The sequence below is a fragment of the Cervus canadensis genome, chromosome 11, assembly GCF_019320065.1.
Source record: "Cervus canadensis isolate Bull #8, Minnesota chromosome 11, ASM1932006v1, whole genome shotgun sequence".
NCBI classification, from domain to species: Eukaryota; Metazoa; Chordata; class Mammalia; order Artiodactyla; family Cervidae; genus Cervus; species Cervus canadensis.
The window spans coordinates 75,015,613-75,026,744 of NC_057396.1; the positions used below are offsets into that span (position 1 = coordinate 75,015,613).

Below are 11,132 nucleotides of genomic sequence, written 5' to 3' on the forward strand. Positions count from 1 at the left end.
CATTATAGATGGCAAAGAAATAGGCAGAGAGGAGAGGGAGAAACATGAAGAGAGTGAAGAAGGGAAAGAGGAGGAGAGACAGACAGAGACACAGGGAGAGAAGATTTTGAGCCTCAGAGGCTTAGTAATCCCAGCTCCCCCGCGTCCTGCACAACCTTGGCTAGTCACCTGCCCTCTCTGAATCATTCTTCACACCAGTTAGTCAGGCTAATTGCACATTCTCGTGGGACCGAGGTCAGGAAGGTGAGGGTTCAGGAAGGTAATGCACATGTAGCCTGCACACATGGTCCACAGAAGTGCTCAGGAGGGCCGCGCTTCCCCTTAGCCTGCCCCCTGCTCCCCCCAGTGTCCCTGCTCCCTGGGATCCTCATGGCATTTGCTGAAACACTGACCCAGGGAAGGCTGCTCCTGGGACTGAATAGGACAGTTTAGACCTGGACCCTGTAGGGGCATTAATAAAAACTCAGTCTGGGCAATAGTCATGGGGGGCTCTGGAGAATACTAGGGTGTTTGGGCATCTGTGTCCAAACAGGAGGCAGGTCCCTGAAGTCCCAGCAGTGTGCAGGGCTCAAGGGTGGGAGGACTGAGCCAATTGCTTATCAGCCCCACTGTCCAACCGCCTGAGCCTGGGGCAATCCTCCTGGCCTCTTCCCACTTCCCCAAAGCCCGGTATAAGGGCAGCTTCTGTGTGCCAATAGCCAGAGGCGCTGAGAGTGGAGGCTTCAGGCTCTCAGGAGGTAAGTGCTCCCTCGGCTTCCCCGGGAGGACAGGCCCCAGGCTGGGAAGAACCCGGGCTGTATATGGGAAACACCAGGGATTGTGGTCCTCTGCACCATGATGAGCACTGTCCTCCCCCTTCTTCCCCAGTGTGTCTGACTCGGGCGCTGAAGCTGAGCACCCCTGTTCCTCTAGGGGTGATGGTCTGAGCTGAGTGCTGTCCCAGGGAGCCGCGAGGCACTCTCAGGAAAGGGACTCTTGTACTTGAGCTCCCGGCCCTGTGTTCGTCCCCTGATCCTCCAGCTCGGGGTCTGTTCTCTGGGGACAAGGAAGCTCTCTCGTTTGCCCTTTAATCTACCAGTTAAGCAGACACTGCCTCTCCACTGTGTTCCAGGGGCCGTGCAGACACAAGGAAGTCCCAGGAGAGAACGTGGAGCTGTGTGTCTGTCACAAGACTGCAGGGACATGAGAGGCTGCCTGCTCCTGCCCTTTCTGCTGGGGACAGTTTCTGCTCTCTATCTGGGTGAGTCCTCCCCTCCCCTTCTCATCTGTTCTCCTTTCTTCTTTCCTGCATTCCTTTTTGCTACTATGGGTCCAGGGCCACAGCCCCTCTTCAGTTGCCCCAGCCCATCTCTAGTTAGATTTCTCCTGGACCTAGAGCTGTGACCTGAACTTTCCCTCAGGGCTCCTTTGCCAGGAAAAACACCCACCTGTGAAGACGAGGGCATCTCACAAGTCTCACTCCCAAATTACCTGCACATGGTGTCAGCCAGCTTCAGGGTCTCATGCAATTGTGTGTGTGATGCAAGAATTCTGGCTCATCCAACCCCCAAGGGATCTTCCCAGTCTTTGATCCCAGAGGGAATCCCTAGGAGAACACAGTGGAGCCATCAGAGCTGTCCGTGGTCCTGGAGGGAGGTGGTACCTTGTCTAACGGTGAGCTATTTCTTTTTTGCAGAGAAGGATGCCCCGCATCTGGGTGGTCCGGAGACAAAGGCAGACCTGAGCCAGGATCTGGAAGGCTCAGGGGGGCAGGAAGGCGTGCTGCCCCTGAGTGGTGAGGTGCTTGAGTCGGGGGCACAGAAGGCCGAGGACGCCCATGACGATGAGTTGGACTCAGAGTTATACCCAGATGATTTAGACAAGGACGTGCAGTGCCCCAAGGAAGAGCAAACAGTGCGACTTCTGGGCAGTCCTGAGTGTGAGAGCTGCCGCTACACAATGGTGGTGACCCCCAGGACGTTTAATGGAGCTCAGGTATATGGCACCAAGGCTGCTTCGGGGACCAGGGATGGAGAGACAGGATTGGATTCAACGTTCTGTTTCTTATTACTTAGATTAGTGGTTCTCTTAGGCTAATATGCATCAGAAAAGAAAGTGAATGAAAGAAAGTGCAGTTGCCCAGTCGTGTCTGACTCTTTGAGACCCCATGACAGTAAGCTATCAGGGTCCTCTGTCCATGGAATTTTCCAGGCAAGAATACTGGAGTGGGTTGCCAGTTCCTTCAGCAGGGGATCTTCCCAACCCAGGGATCAAGCCCAGGTCTCCGGCATTGCAGGAGGATTCTTTACCAGCCGAGCTACCAGGAAAGCCCACATAAAGGCACAAGAGATGGGATTCAGGGGAAGCAGTAGATACCTGATTTCTGATTTGCAAAGGGGTGTGGGGTCTGTCCTGGAGGCTCAGGCATTTAACAAGAAATCAGTGAATTTTCTCTCCCACCTATTCTCTCTGCAGACAGTCTGCAGGAGGTGCTACCGAGGTAACCTCGCCTCCATCCACAGCTTCAGTGTCAACACTCTCATCCATCGCTTGGCCATAAGGACCAACCAAGCGCAGGTTTGGATCGGAGGCTTCATCAGAGGTTGGGTAAGTGAGGGGCCAATGTCCAGGGAGAGGAAGCTCTTTCTTTCTGTCCTCTATAAAAAAGGTTGGCTTAATACTTGGGAAGTCAATCCCCTATCTTTTACAGCCTTTTTCATTTATTCATATTTGGCTGCACCCAGGCTTTCTCTAGGTGTGTCTGGGGCGCTCTCTCACTGGGGGTTATGGGTTTCTTCTTGAAGTGGCTTTGCTTGTTGGGGCACACAGAATCAAGAGCCCTGGCTCAGCAGTGGGAGCACAGGTGGGTGCTCTGCGTCACATGGGATCTTCCAGGAACAGGGATCAAACCCATGGCCCCTGCATGGGCAGGCAGCTTCTTCACCACTGGACCATCAGGGAAGGCCCAGGGGGGAGGGTGCGTCTGATTGCCTCAAGGCCCACCTACTCCCATCGAACCTCATCCTGGCACCTGAAGCTGCTTTGTACTGACCTAGGAGAGGTGATGATTGAGCTCTTCTCTTCCTCACCGATGTTCAGTGGCTTCATGCTTACAGCTTGAAATCTGCCACAGTGGATGCATTTACACTGAAGAAGTGGGCAATTATTATAAATCAAGATTCTTTCTTTCCTCTGCCTCTCATCTTCCACCAAAGCTGGCTGTGACATGTCTATCAGCCCATCACTGGAGGCAGGAGGTAGAGTTCAGACCCAGCTCTGCGCGTTACTGGCTGAATGACTGCCTCTTAGTTCAGTGTCCTCATCTCTAAGTGGGTCCTTCTCTCAGAGTGACCTTGGGGACTGTGACTAAGTTCTGTTACATTTGCTGCTCATGTGTGGTTCAAGGACCAGCAGTATCAACATCCCCTGGCACTTGTTGAAATATAGGATCTCGGGCCCCACCCCAGACCTCCTGAATCAGAATCCACATTTCCAGCAGATCCCTAGGAGATGTGTCTGCTCAGTGAAGTTTGAGAAGCCTCCTCTGTGTGGGAGCTGGGAGTGATGTTTGCTCTTCCATGTCATTGCCTGAGAACCCTGGGGGGTTGGTCTGTGTGGTGGGGTCCTAGCCAGGTGACACAGTGAGAGGAGATTATAGACACAGTGTCCAGAGGGGATGCTCAGGGGACTTTCAGGAGCCCCAGCCTCTGTGTTCCTGGACCTCTGCCCTCTGACCCAGCCTCTCTCTTCTCTAGTGTCTGTGGAAGAACTATTGCTGGATTGATGGGAGTTCTTGGAATTTTACAAACTGGGCCCGTTGGCAACCTACGTTTGGGTATGGCCACTGCATAGCCCTTTGCACCACAGGTGAGGGGGCCAGGGGCCCAGACAAGGGGGCGAGGTGGACTTGCACACATGTCCCTGTGAGCTGCACACACACGTCTCCCCTCCTAGAGAACCCCGCCCTGTGTGTGAGCAGGGCTGGGGAGCAGGGATCCTCAGAGTCCCAGTGAGGGGTCCTGCATGGGGCTGGGGGCTCTCTGTCCTCCAGACTCAGTGAGGCTCCTTCCCTTCCTCTGATGGGACAGTGACAAGGAGCTAGTGTGGGACAGATGGGAGGGTCACTCGGGAATCGGAGGTGTGGCCGAGGGACACAGGAAGACGTGGGAACAAGGGCCAGCTGACAGATGAGTCCCCAGCTCCCACAGCACGGCTGCCCGACGTGCGGGAGTTTAGAACAGGGGGAAGACCATGCGGGCTGGGGTCAGATGGCCGAAGTCCACAGTTGGCCTGCCCCTTGTCTGCAGAGATCAGGGTGGGTTGTCAGTCCCCCGAGCCTCAGTTTTCCCATCTGTGAAATGGGAGAGATGACAGCCCTGACCTCGTGGAGTCCCTGTGAGGGTGAAAGCACAGTCCATAGGAAGCACTTAGCACTCTGCCTCTGCAGGGGAGGCGGTCAGTGAAGGGGGCTAGCTGGGACATGGGGAGACATGCGGCCCTCAGCTTGGTAGGCAGAGGTGAGCTGTGAGGCGCGTGGGACTGGGGTGGGGGGACACAGGCACACAGGCGTGCAACTGATATCGCTGTGTTCTCTGCCCCCAGGGGGTCGCTGGCGACGAGCTCAGTGCAATAAGCAGCTGCCCTTCGTCTGCTCCCACTAAGCCAGAGACGGGAAACCCTGCCTCCTTGCTCCCCGGCCTGCCCGGTCTCTCCCTTCGCCCCCTTGCCCCCAGCCTCCCCACATCATAAAGCCTCGTTCTCACAGCATCTCCTGACTGGTTTCTTCATTGCACACTTTGCAGGAGTCCCCTAGGTTGGAAAATCCTGGAAGCTCTCATTCGGCCTTTCCTGGGAAAGATTGAGGGCAGGCAGAGAAGGGGATGACAGAGGATGGCATGCTTGTATGGCATCACTGACTCAATCAACATGGGTTTGAATAAGATTCAGGTGTTGGTGATGGACAGGGAGTCCTGGCGTGCTGCAGTCCATGGGGTCGCAAAGAGTCGGACAAGACTGAGCAACTGAACTGAACTGAAGTGTTGTTCCATGTCCAGTTCTAACTGTTGCTCCCTGACCTCCCTACAGATGAGTCAAGAGGCAGGTCAGGTGGTCTGGTATTCCCATCTCTTGAAAAATCTTCCGCAGTTTGTTGTGATCCACACAAAGGCTTTGGCATAGTCATTGAAGCAGAAGTAGATGTTTTTCTGGAACTCTCTTGCTTTTGTGATGATCCAGGGGATGATGGAAATTTGATCTCTGGTTCCTCTGCCTTTTCTAAATCCAGTCATGGTTCTTGGAGAATTTTGAGCATTAATTTCCTAGTGTCTGAGATGAGTGCAATTGTGCAGTAGTTTGAGCATTCTTTGTCATTGCCTTTCTTTGGGATTGGAATGAAAACTGACCTTTTCCAGTTGTGTGGTCACTGCTGAGTTTTCCAAACTTGCTGGCATATTGAGTGCAGCACTTTCACAGCATCATCTTTTAGGATTTGAAATAGCTCAATTGGAATTCCATCCCCTCCACTAGCTTTGTTCATAGTGATGCTCCCTAAGGTCCACTTGACTTCACATTCCAGGATGTCTGGCTCTACTGAGTGAGCATACCATCGTTATTATCTAGGTCATGACGATCTTTTTTGTACAGTTCTGTGTATTCTTACTACCTCTTAATATCTTCTGCTTCTGTTAGGTCCTTACAATTTCTGTCCTTTATTGTGCCCATCTTTGCATGAAATGTTCCCTTGGTATCTCCAATTTTCTTGAAGAGATCTCTAGTCTTTCCCATTCTGTTCTTTTCCTGTATTTCTTTGCACTGATCACAGAGGAAAGCCGTCTTCTCTATCCTTGCTATTCTTTGGAACTCTGCATTCAGATGGGTATATCTTTCCTTTTCTCCTTTGCCTTTTGCTTCTCTTTTTTTCACGGTAATTTGTAAGGTCTCCTCAGACAACCATTTTGTCTTTCTGCATTTCTTTTTCTTGGGGATGGTCTTGATCCCTGTCTCCTGTACAATGTCACAATCCTCCATCAACAGCTCTTCAGGCACTCTGTGTATCAGATCCAATCCCTTGATTCTATTTCTCACTTCCACCATATAATTGTAAGGGATTTGATTTAGGTCATACCTGAATGGTCTAGTGGTTTTCCCTACTTTCTTCCATTTAAGTCTGAATTTGGTGATAAGGAGTTCATGATCTGAACCACAGTCAGCTCCTGGTCTTGTTTTTGCTGACTGTATAGAGCTTCTCCATTTTTGGCTGCAAAGAATTTAATCAGTCTGATTTCGGTGTTGACTATCTGGTGATGTCCCAGTGTAGAGTCCTCTCTTGTGTTGTTGAAAGAGGGTGTTTGCTATGACCAGTGCGTTCTCTTGGCAAAACTCTATTGGCCTTTGCTCTGCTTCATTCTGTACTCCACAGCCAAATTTTCCTGTTGCTCCAGGTGTTTCTTGACTTCCTACTTTTGCATTCCAGTCCCCTATAATGAAAAGGACATCTTTTTTTGGGTGTTAGTTCTAAAAGGTCTTGTGGGTCTTCATAGAGCTGTTCAACTTCAGCTTCTTCAGCGTTACTGGTTGGGGCATAGACTTGCATTACAGTGATATTGAATGGTTTGACTTGGAAACGAGCAGAGATCATTCTGTTGTTTTTGAGATTGCATCCAAGTACTGCATTTTGGACTCTTTTTGTTGACTATGAAGACTATTCTATTTCTTCTAAGGGATTCCTGCCTGCAGTAGTAGATATAATGGTCATCCGAGTTAAATTCACCCATTGCAGTCCATTTTAGTTTGCTGATTCCTAGAATGTCGATGTTCACTTTTGCCATCTCCTGTTTGACCCCTTCCAATTTGCCTTGATTCATGGACCTAACATTCCAGGTTCCTGTGCAATATTGCTCTTTACAGCATCGAACTGTGCTTCCATCACCAGTCACATCCGCCACTGGTAGCACCTGCAAGGCACGTACCCAGTAATGGTATGTCCTATGGAAACAGCATGTGGGCACCTTCCTCTGTCTGTAAGAAGGCTCCATGGACCCCACACTACAGTCTCCTTCAGAGTGATAACTTCCAGTCCTTTTCATGGAACACAGTAGGGTCAGGAGGCATGATCTTTACAAGGCAGAAATCTCTTGAGTGGGGCTAAGCAGAGAAGATCAATGTCTGGAAGGAAAAGAAATCAGTTTCAGGAAAACACTTTTATTGCTGGGGGTGGGAGGGGCCAGCTGGAGGCTGCCCGGAAGATCCAGCTCGGTAGGAAGAGTGAAACAGGAGGCTGAGCCGCAGTGAGCGACTGCAGGGCCTCCTGTGAAGACACAGAGGGAAGGACTCTGAGCCCCTTGTTCCCCGACTCAGCCCCAGGAGGGTCTTTCCCTCCCCACCCCACAGCGCAGTGGAGATGAGTCTAGAGACCCAGAAGGCCGGTCCTCTGGAGGGCTCGCTCTTCCTAGTGCCCCGCCCCCCCAGGCTGGCTGACAGTCACCCCCTCTCCCACCTCCAGTCCGGTAACCAGGGTCACACATCCAACTGCTGCCCTAGGGAAGGCCGGCTGCCAGGGATGCAAATTCCAGGCCCTGATGGCAAGCTAGTGAAGGGTGTCCAGTGACCCCAGAGGAGGTGGGAGGGAAGGAGGGGCCTGGGGCGAAGGGAAGCAGGTGGGCAGCGCTGGCCTGTCCCTGCCTGCTGCTCCTGCTGCCTGCCCGGCATCAACCCTTAAACAGGGGCTGGACCATGCTGGACACTTGCTGGTCAGCTGGGATGGAGACCCAAGCGATGGTCCTCCTCACATTCTCTGTGTCCCAGGGACACACGCACCCCTCTGGCTCTAAGGAGAGGAAGGCAGGATGCCACCCAGTCCTACAGATGAGGAACCAGGCTCGTCCTCCTGCCCAAGTTGTACAGACAGTGAGAGACCAAGCGTGACTTCCACACATGTATCCTGACCCTAAACGTTTGGTGGGACTTCCCCGGTCCCATCTCCAGTCTTCAGGGTGGACTCTCAATGCACTGTACTTGCATCTCCATGTCTGAGGACATTTTCTCCCACAAACAGCTATTGCCTTAATGTGCCTGGATATTAGCAAGTCCCTGGGGACAGTCCACAGCTCCCAGGAGTGGGTGTGTGTAGAATTGCAGTCTTGTGCTCCTCGAGTGGAATAATTCTGGGGCATGTCCTGGGCACTGCTTCCCAGAGTTTCCCAGCAGGATTAACTTGCAGCTATCCGCTGAGGAAGGTGGCTTTATCACACACAGTGTACTGGCTGCCTTCTCTTCCCTGTATGAATCCTCCTCTGATTCCAGCATCTCCCAAATATTCTACTTGCTCAAATCCTGTTTCAGGGTCTGTATCTAGGGACTCAACATACGTCGAACCGCTATTAAAATATGTACAACTCTGTGTAAGATCTCAAATATGATCAGACACAGCTTCAGGAACATGAGGATGATTGCAATATAAGCACAAAGTGAAATTCGCTCAGTTGTGTTCGACTATTTTCAACCCCATGGATTGCAGCCTGCCAGGTTCCTCTGTCCGTGGAATTCTCCAGGCAAAAGTAGTGGAGTGGGTTGTCATTTCCTTCTCCAGTGAACACAAAAGAATCTGCTAGTTGTTTCTACTTCTTGTGCTTCTGTAAAGCAACCCCCGACATGGTGAGTGCATACATGTGTGCTAAGGCACATCCCTCATATCCAACTCTCTGTGACCCCATGGACTGTAGCCGGTCAGGCTCCTCCATCCATGGGATTCTCCAGGCAGGAATCCTGGACTGGGTTGACATGGCCTCCTCCAGGGGATCGTCCCAACCCAGCGATTGAACCCATGTCTCTTATGTCTCCTGCATGGCAGGTGGTTTCTTTCCCACTAGCGCCCCCTGGAAAACCCTAGCTGTGGCAGGCTCCTCCAGGGATGGCCTTGTGTGATCAGTAACTATAGTCCCTTTGACAGAACCAGGTTAGAGAAGTTGTGACCTGGTTTGTGCCCAGGCTGAGCATCTGAATGTGACCCATGAAGGGATGCGAGGGTCTCCAGAGCATGACTTAGAGACTGGAGAAGAGTGGACTGTTCTAGATACTTTTCATGTATTAGTTAACCCTCACTACAACTCTGACGTGGGACTGTACACTGCCGTTTTACAAGTGAAGACACAGGAGCCCAGGAAGGTGAAGTGACTTGTCCAGATGAAACAGCTGATGAAGGCAGAGCCAGGATTTAGCACAGGTACACCTCACCCCAAAGCTTTTTATCTAAACCAGCAACAATAACATTAACTGGGAATGGGTTATAAATATAAACCCTTACACCCCAGATTTGCTAAACCTGAAATTGAGGGGATGCACCCCAGAGACCTGTGTTTTAACCAGACTTCTGATGCATCCTGGGACTTCCCTGGTGGCTCAGATGGTAAAAAGTCCGTTTGCAATGTGGGAGACCCAGGTTTGATCCCTGGGTCAGGGAGGAGCCCCTGGAGAAGGAAATGGCAACCCACTCCAGTATTCTTGCCTGCAGAATTCCATGGACAGAGGAGCCTGGTGGGCTATACTCCATACGGTCGCAAAGAGCCGGACACAGCTGAGTAACTAACGCATTCTGATGTATATTATGCTTGGAGAACCACTCGTCTAAATAATAGGGAACAGAAGGTTGAATCCACTCTGTCTCCCCCACACCTGGACCAACATAGCAGCCTCCTTGCCACCTACCTGAGCTTTCCTAAATATGTTCCGTGTTTGTACCATCAGGTAGTGGCAGCTGTTGCATCCAGGGGTCCTCGGAAGTTGAACTGCCTCCTCTTCCTTGGAATTCTTGGACATAGATGCCCTAACACCCTAGTATGCTCCAGAAGCCCCCCATGACTACTGTCCAGACTGAATTTTTATTAGTGCCCCTAAAGGGTCCAGGTCTGAGCAGTCCTCTTCAGTCCCAGGAGCAGCCTTCCCTGGGTCAGTGTTCCAGCAAATGCCGTGAGGATCCCAGGGAGCAGGGAGACCGGGGTAGGAGGGGGAATGCTAGGGGCGGCTCGGCCCTCCTGAGTGCTTGTGTGGACTACTTGTGCAGGCTGCATGTGCATCCCATCCTGAATCCTCACCTTCCTAACCTCGGTCCCATGAGAACGTGCCATTAGCCCGGCTTCACAGATGTGAAGAATGAGATTCAGAGAGGGCGGGTGACTTGCCAAGGTTGTGCAGGATGTGGGGGAGCTGGGATTCCTGAGCCCTTGAGGCTCAAAACCTTCTCCCTGTGTCTCTGTCTCTCTCCCTCTTTCCCTTCTTCACTCTCTTCCTGTTTCTCCCTCTCCTCTCTCTCCATCTCTTTCTCTTAATTTGTGAAAATTTTATGCTCTTTCCTTCATGCCATGGCTCCAGATCAAGGTCCTCAACCTTTGTATCGTTACTACTGGGAGTCAAATCATTCTGTTTCGAGGCTGGGGGCGTGATCAGTCCTGTGCCTCATAGAAAGTTTAACAGCACCTTTGGATCTCTCCCCGCTGGAAGTCAATTGTGCCTCCCCCAGTCATGCAGAGGACATGTCCCCACACATTTCCACATGTCCTGTGGGGGGTAAAATTACCCCCGTCAGGATCACTGATCTAGAACAGGCCATTTCGTCCAGGCTTGAGCCCTATCTACTGGCAAGGAGACAGCAGGTGGAATGGAGACCTTCCTACAAGGTCATTCAGATGCTAGGTGGGCCGCCCTCCTGCCCACCCAGACTCCCCATCTCCCACCAGCTCTCTGTCACCACCGAGGTGAGCACTAAGGGGCAGCAAGTAAGACACCGACCTCAGTTGCAAAATTTAAGGGGACACCAAAGTATGCAGTCGTCAAGATAAATAAATATTTCATGCAATTTTCCTTAAATATCAGAATAAATGCCAAAGTACCATAGTGAACAAAATGTCTAAATACTAATCAACTTCCAGCCACATTCACTGCGATCCAAGAAGAGGCCAGCAAGGGCTGAGGCTTGATTCTGCATAATGTCACGGCCCCGAGCCCGTGGACCGGTCAGGGCGGGGCTTCCACTCTGAGATACCCTCGCGGGACAGTGCATCTTTGTTCCTGGTCTCCTGCCCAGCCGTCCAGTGCTCAGGGCACCAGGGACAGGGCGCCCAGAGGCTGACCGGCCTGGATGCCTGCCCCTGCTCTGCTCT

General features: G+C 51.9%; 1 protein-coding gene across 1 annotated transcript; it reads left to right on the forward strand.

The window, feature by feature from the left end:
- The first annotated feature begins 713 nt into the window (after positions 1-713).
- On the forward strand, positions 714-4,716 carry LOC122449951 (proteoglycan 3-like). The gene is made up of 6 exons (XM_043482074.1): positions 714-737; positions 1,112-1,240; positions 1,676-1,974; positions 2,455-2,586; positions 3,735-3,846; positions 4,582-4,716. Exons 2-6 carry the CDS (start codon positions 1,183-1,185, stop codon positions 4,638-4,640), a joined length of 660 nt encoding a protein of 219 aa, XP_043338009.1. The 5' UTR covers positions 714-737; positions 1,112-1,182; the 3' UTR covers positions 4,641-4,716.
- The last annotated feature ends 6,416 nt before the right edge of the window (positions 4,717-11,132 follow it).

Excerpts from the sequence above, each read along its gene's own strand:
- LOC122449951 (XM_043482074.1), top strand. The coding sequence starts at position 1,183 with ATGAGAGGCTGCCTGCTCCTGCCCTTTCTGCTGGGGACAGTTTCTGCT. Across the intron at positions 1,975-2,454 it reads GGACGTTTAATGGAGCTCAG|ACAGTCTGCAGGAGGTGCTA; the intron begins GTATATGGCACC and ends TTCTCTCTGCAG. Across the intron at positions 2,587-3,734 it reads GAGGCTTCATCAGAGGTTGG|TGTCTGTGGAAGAACTATTG; the intron begins GTAAGTGAGGGG and ends TCTCTTCTCTAG.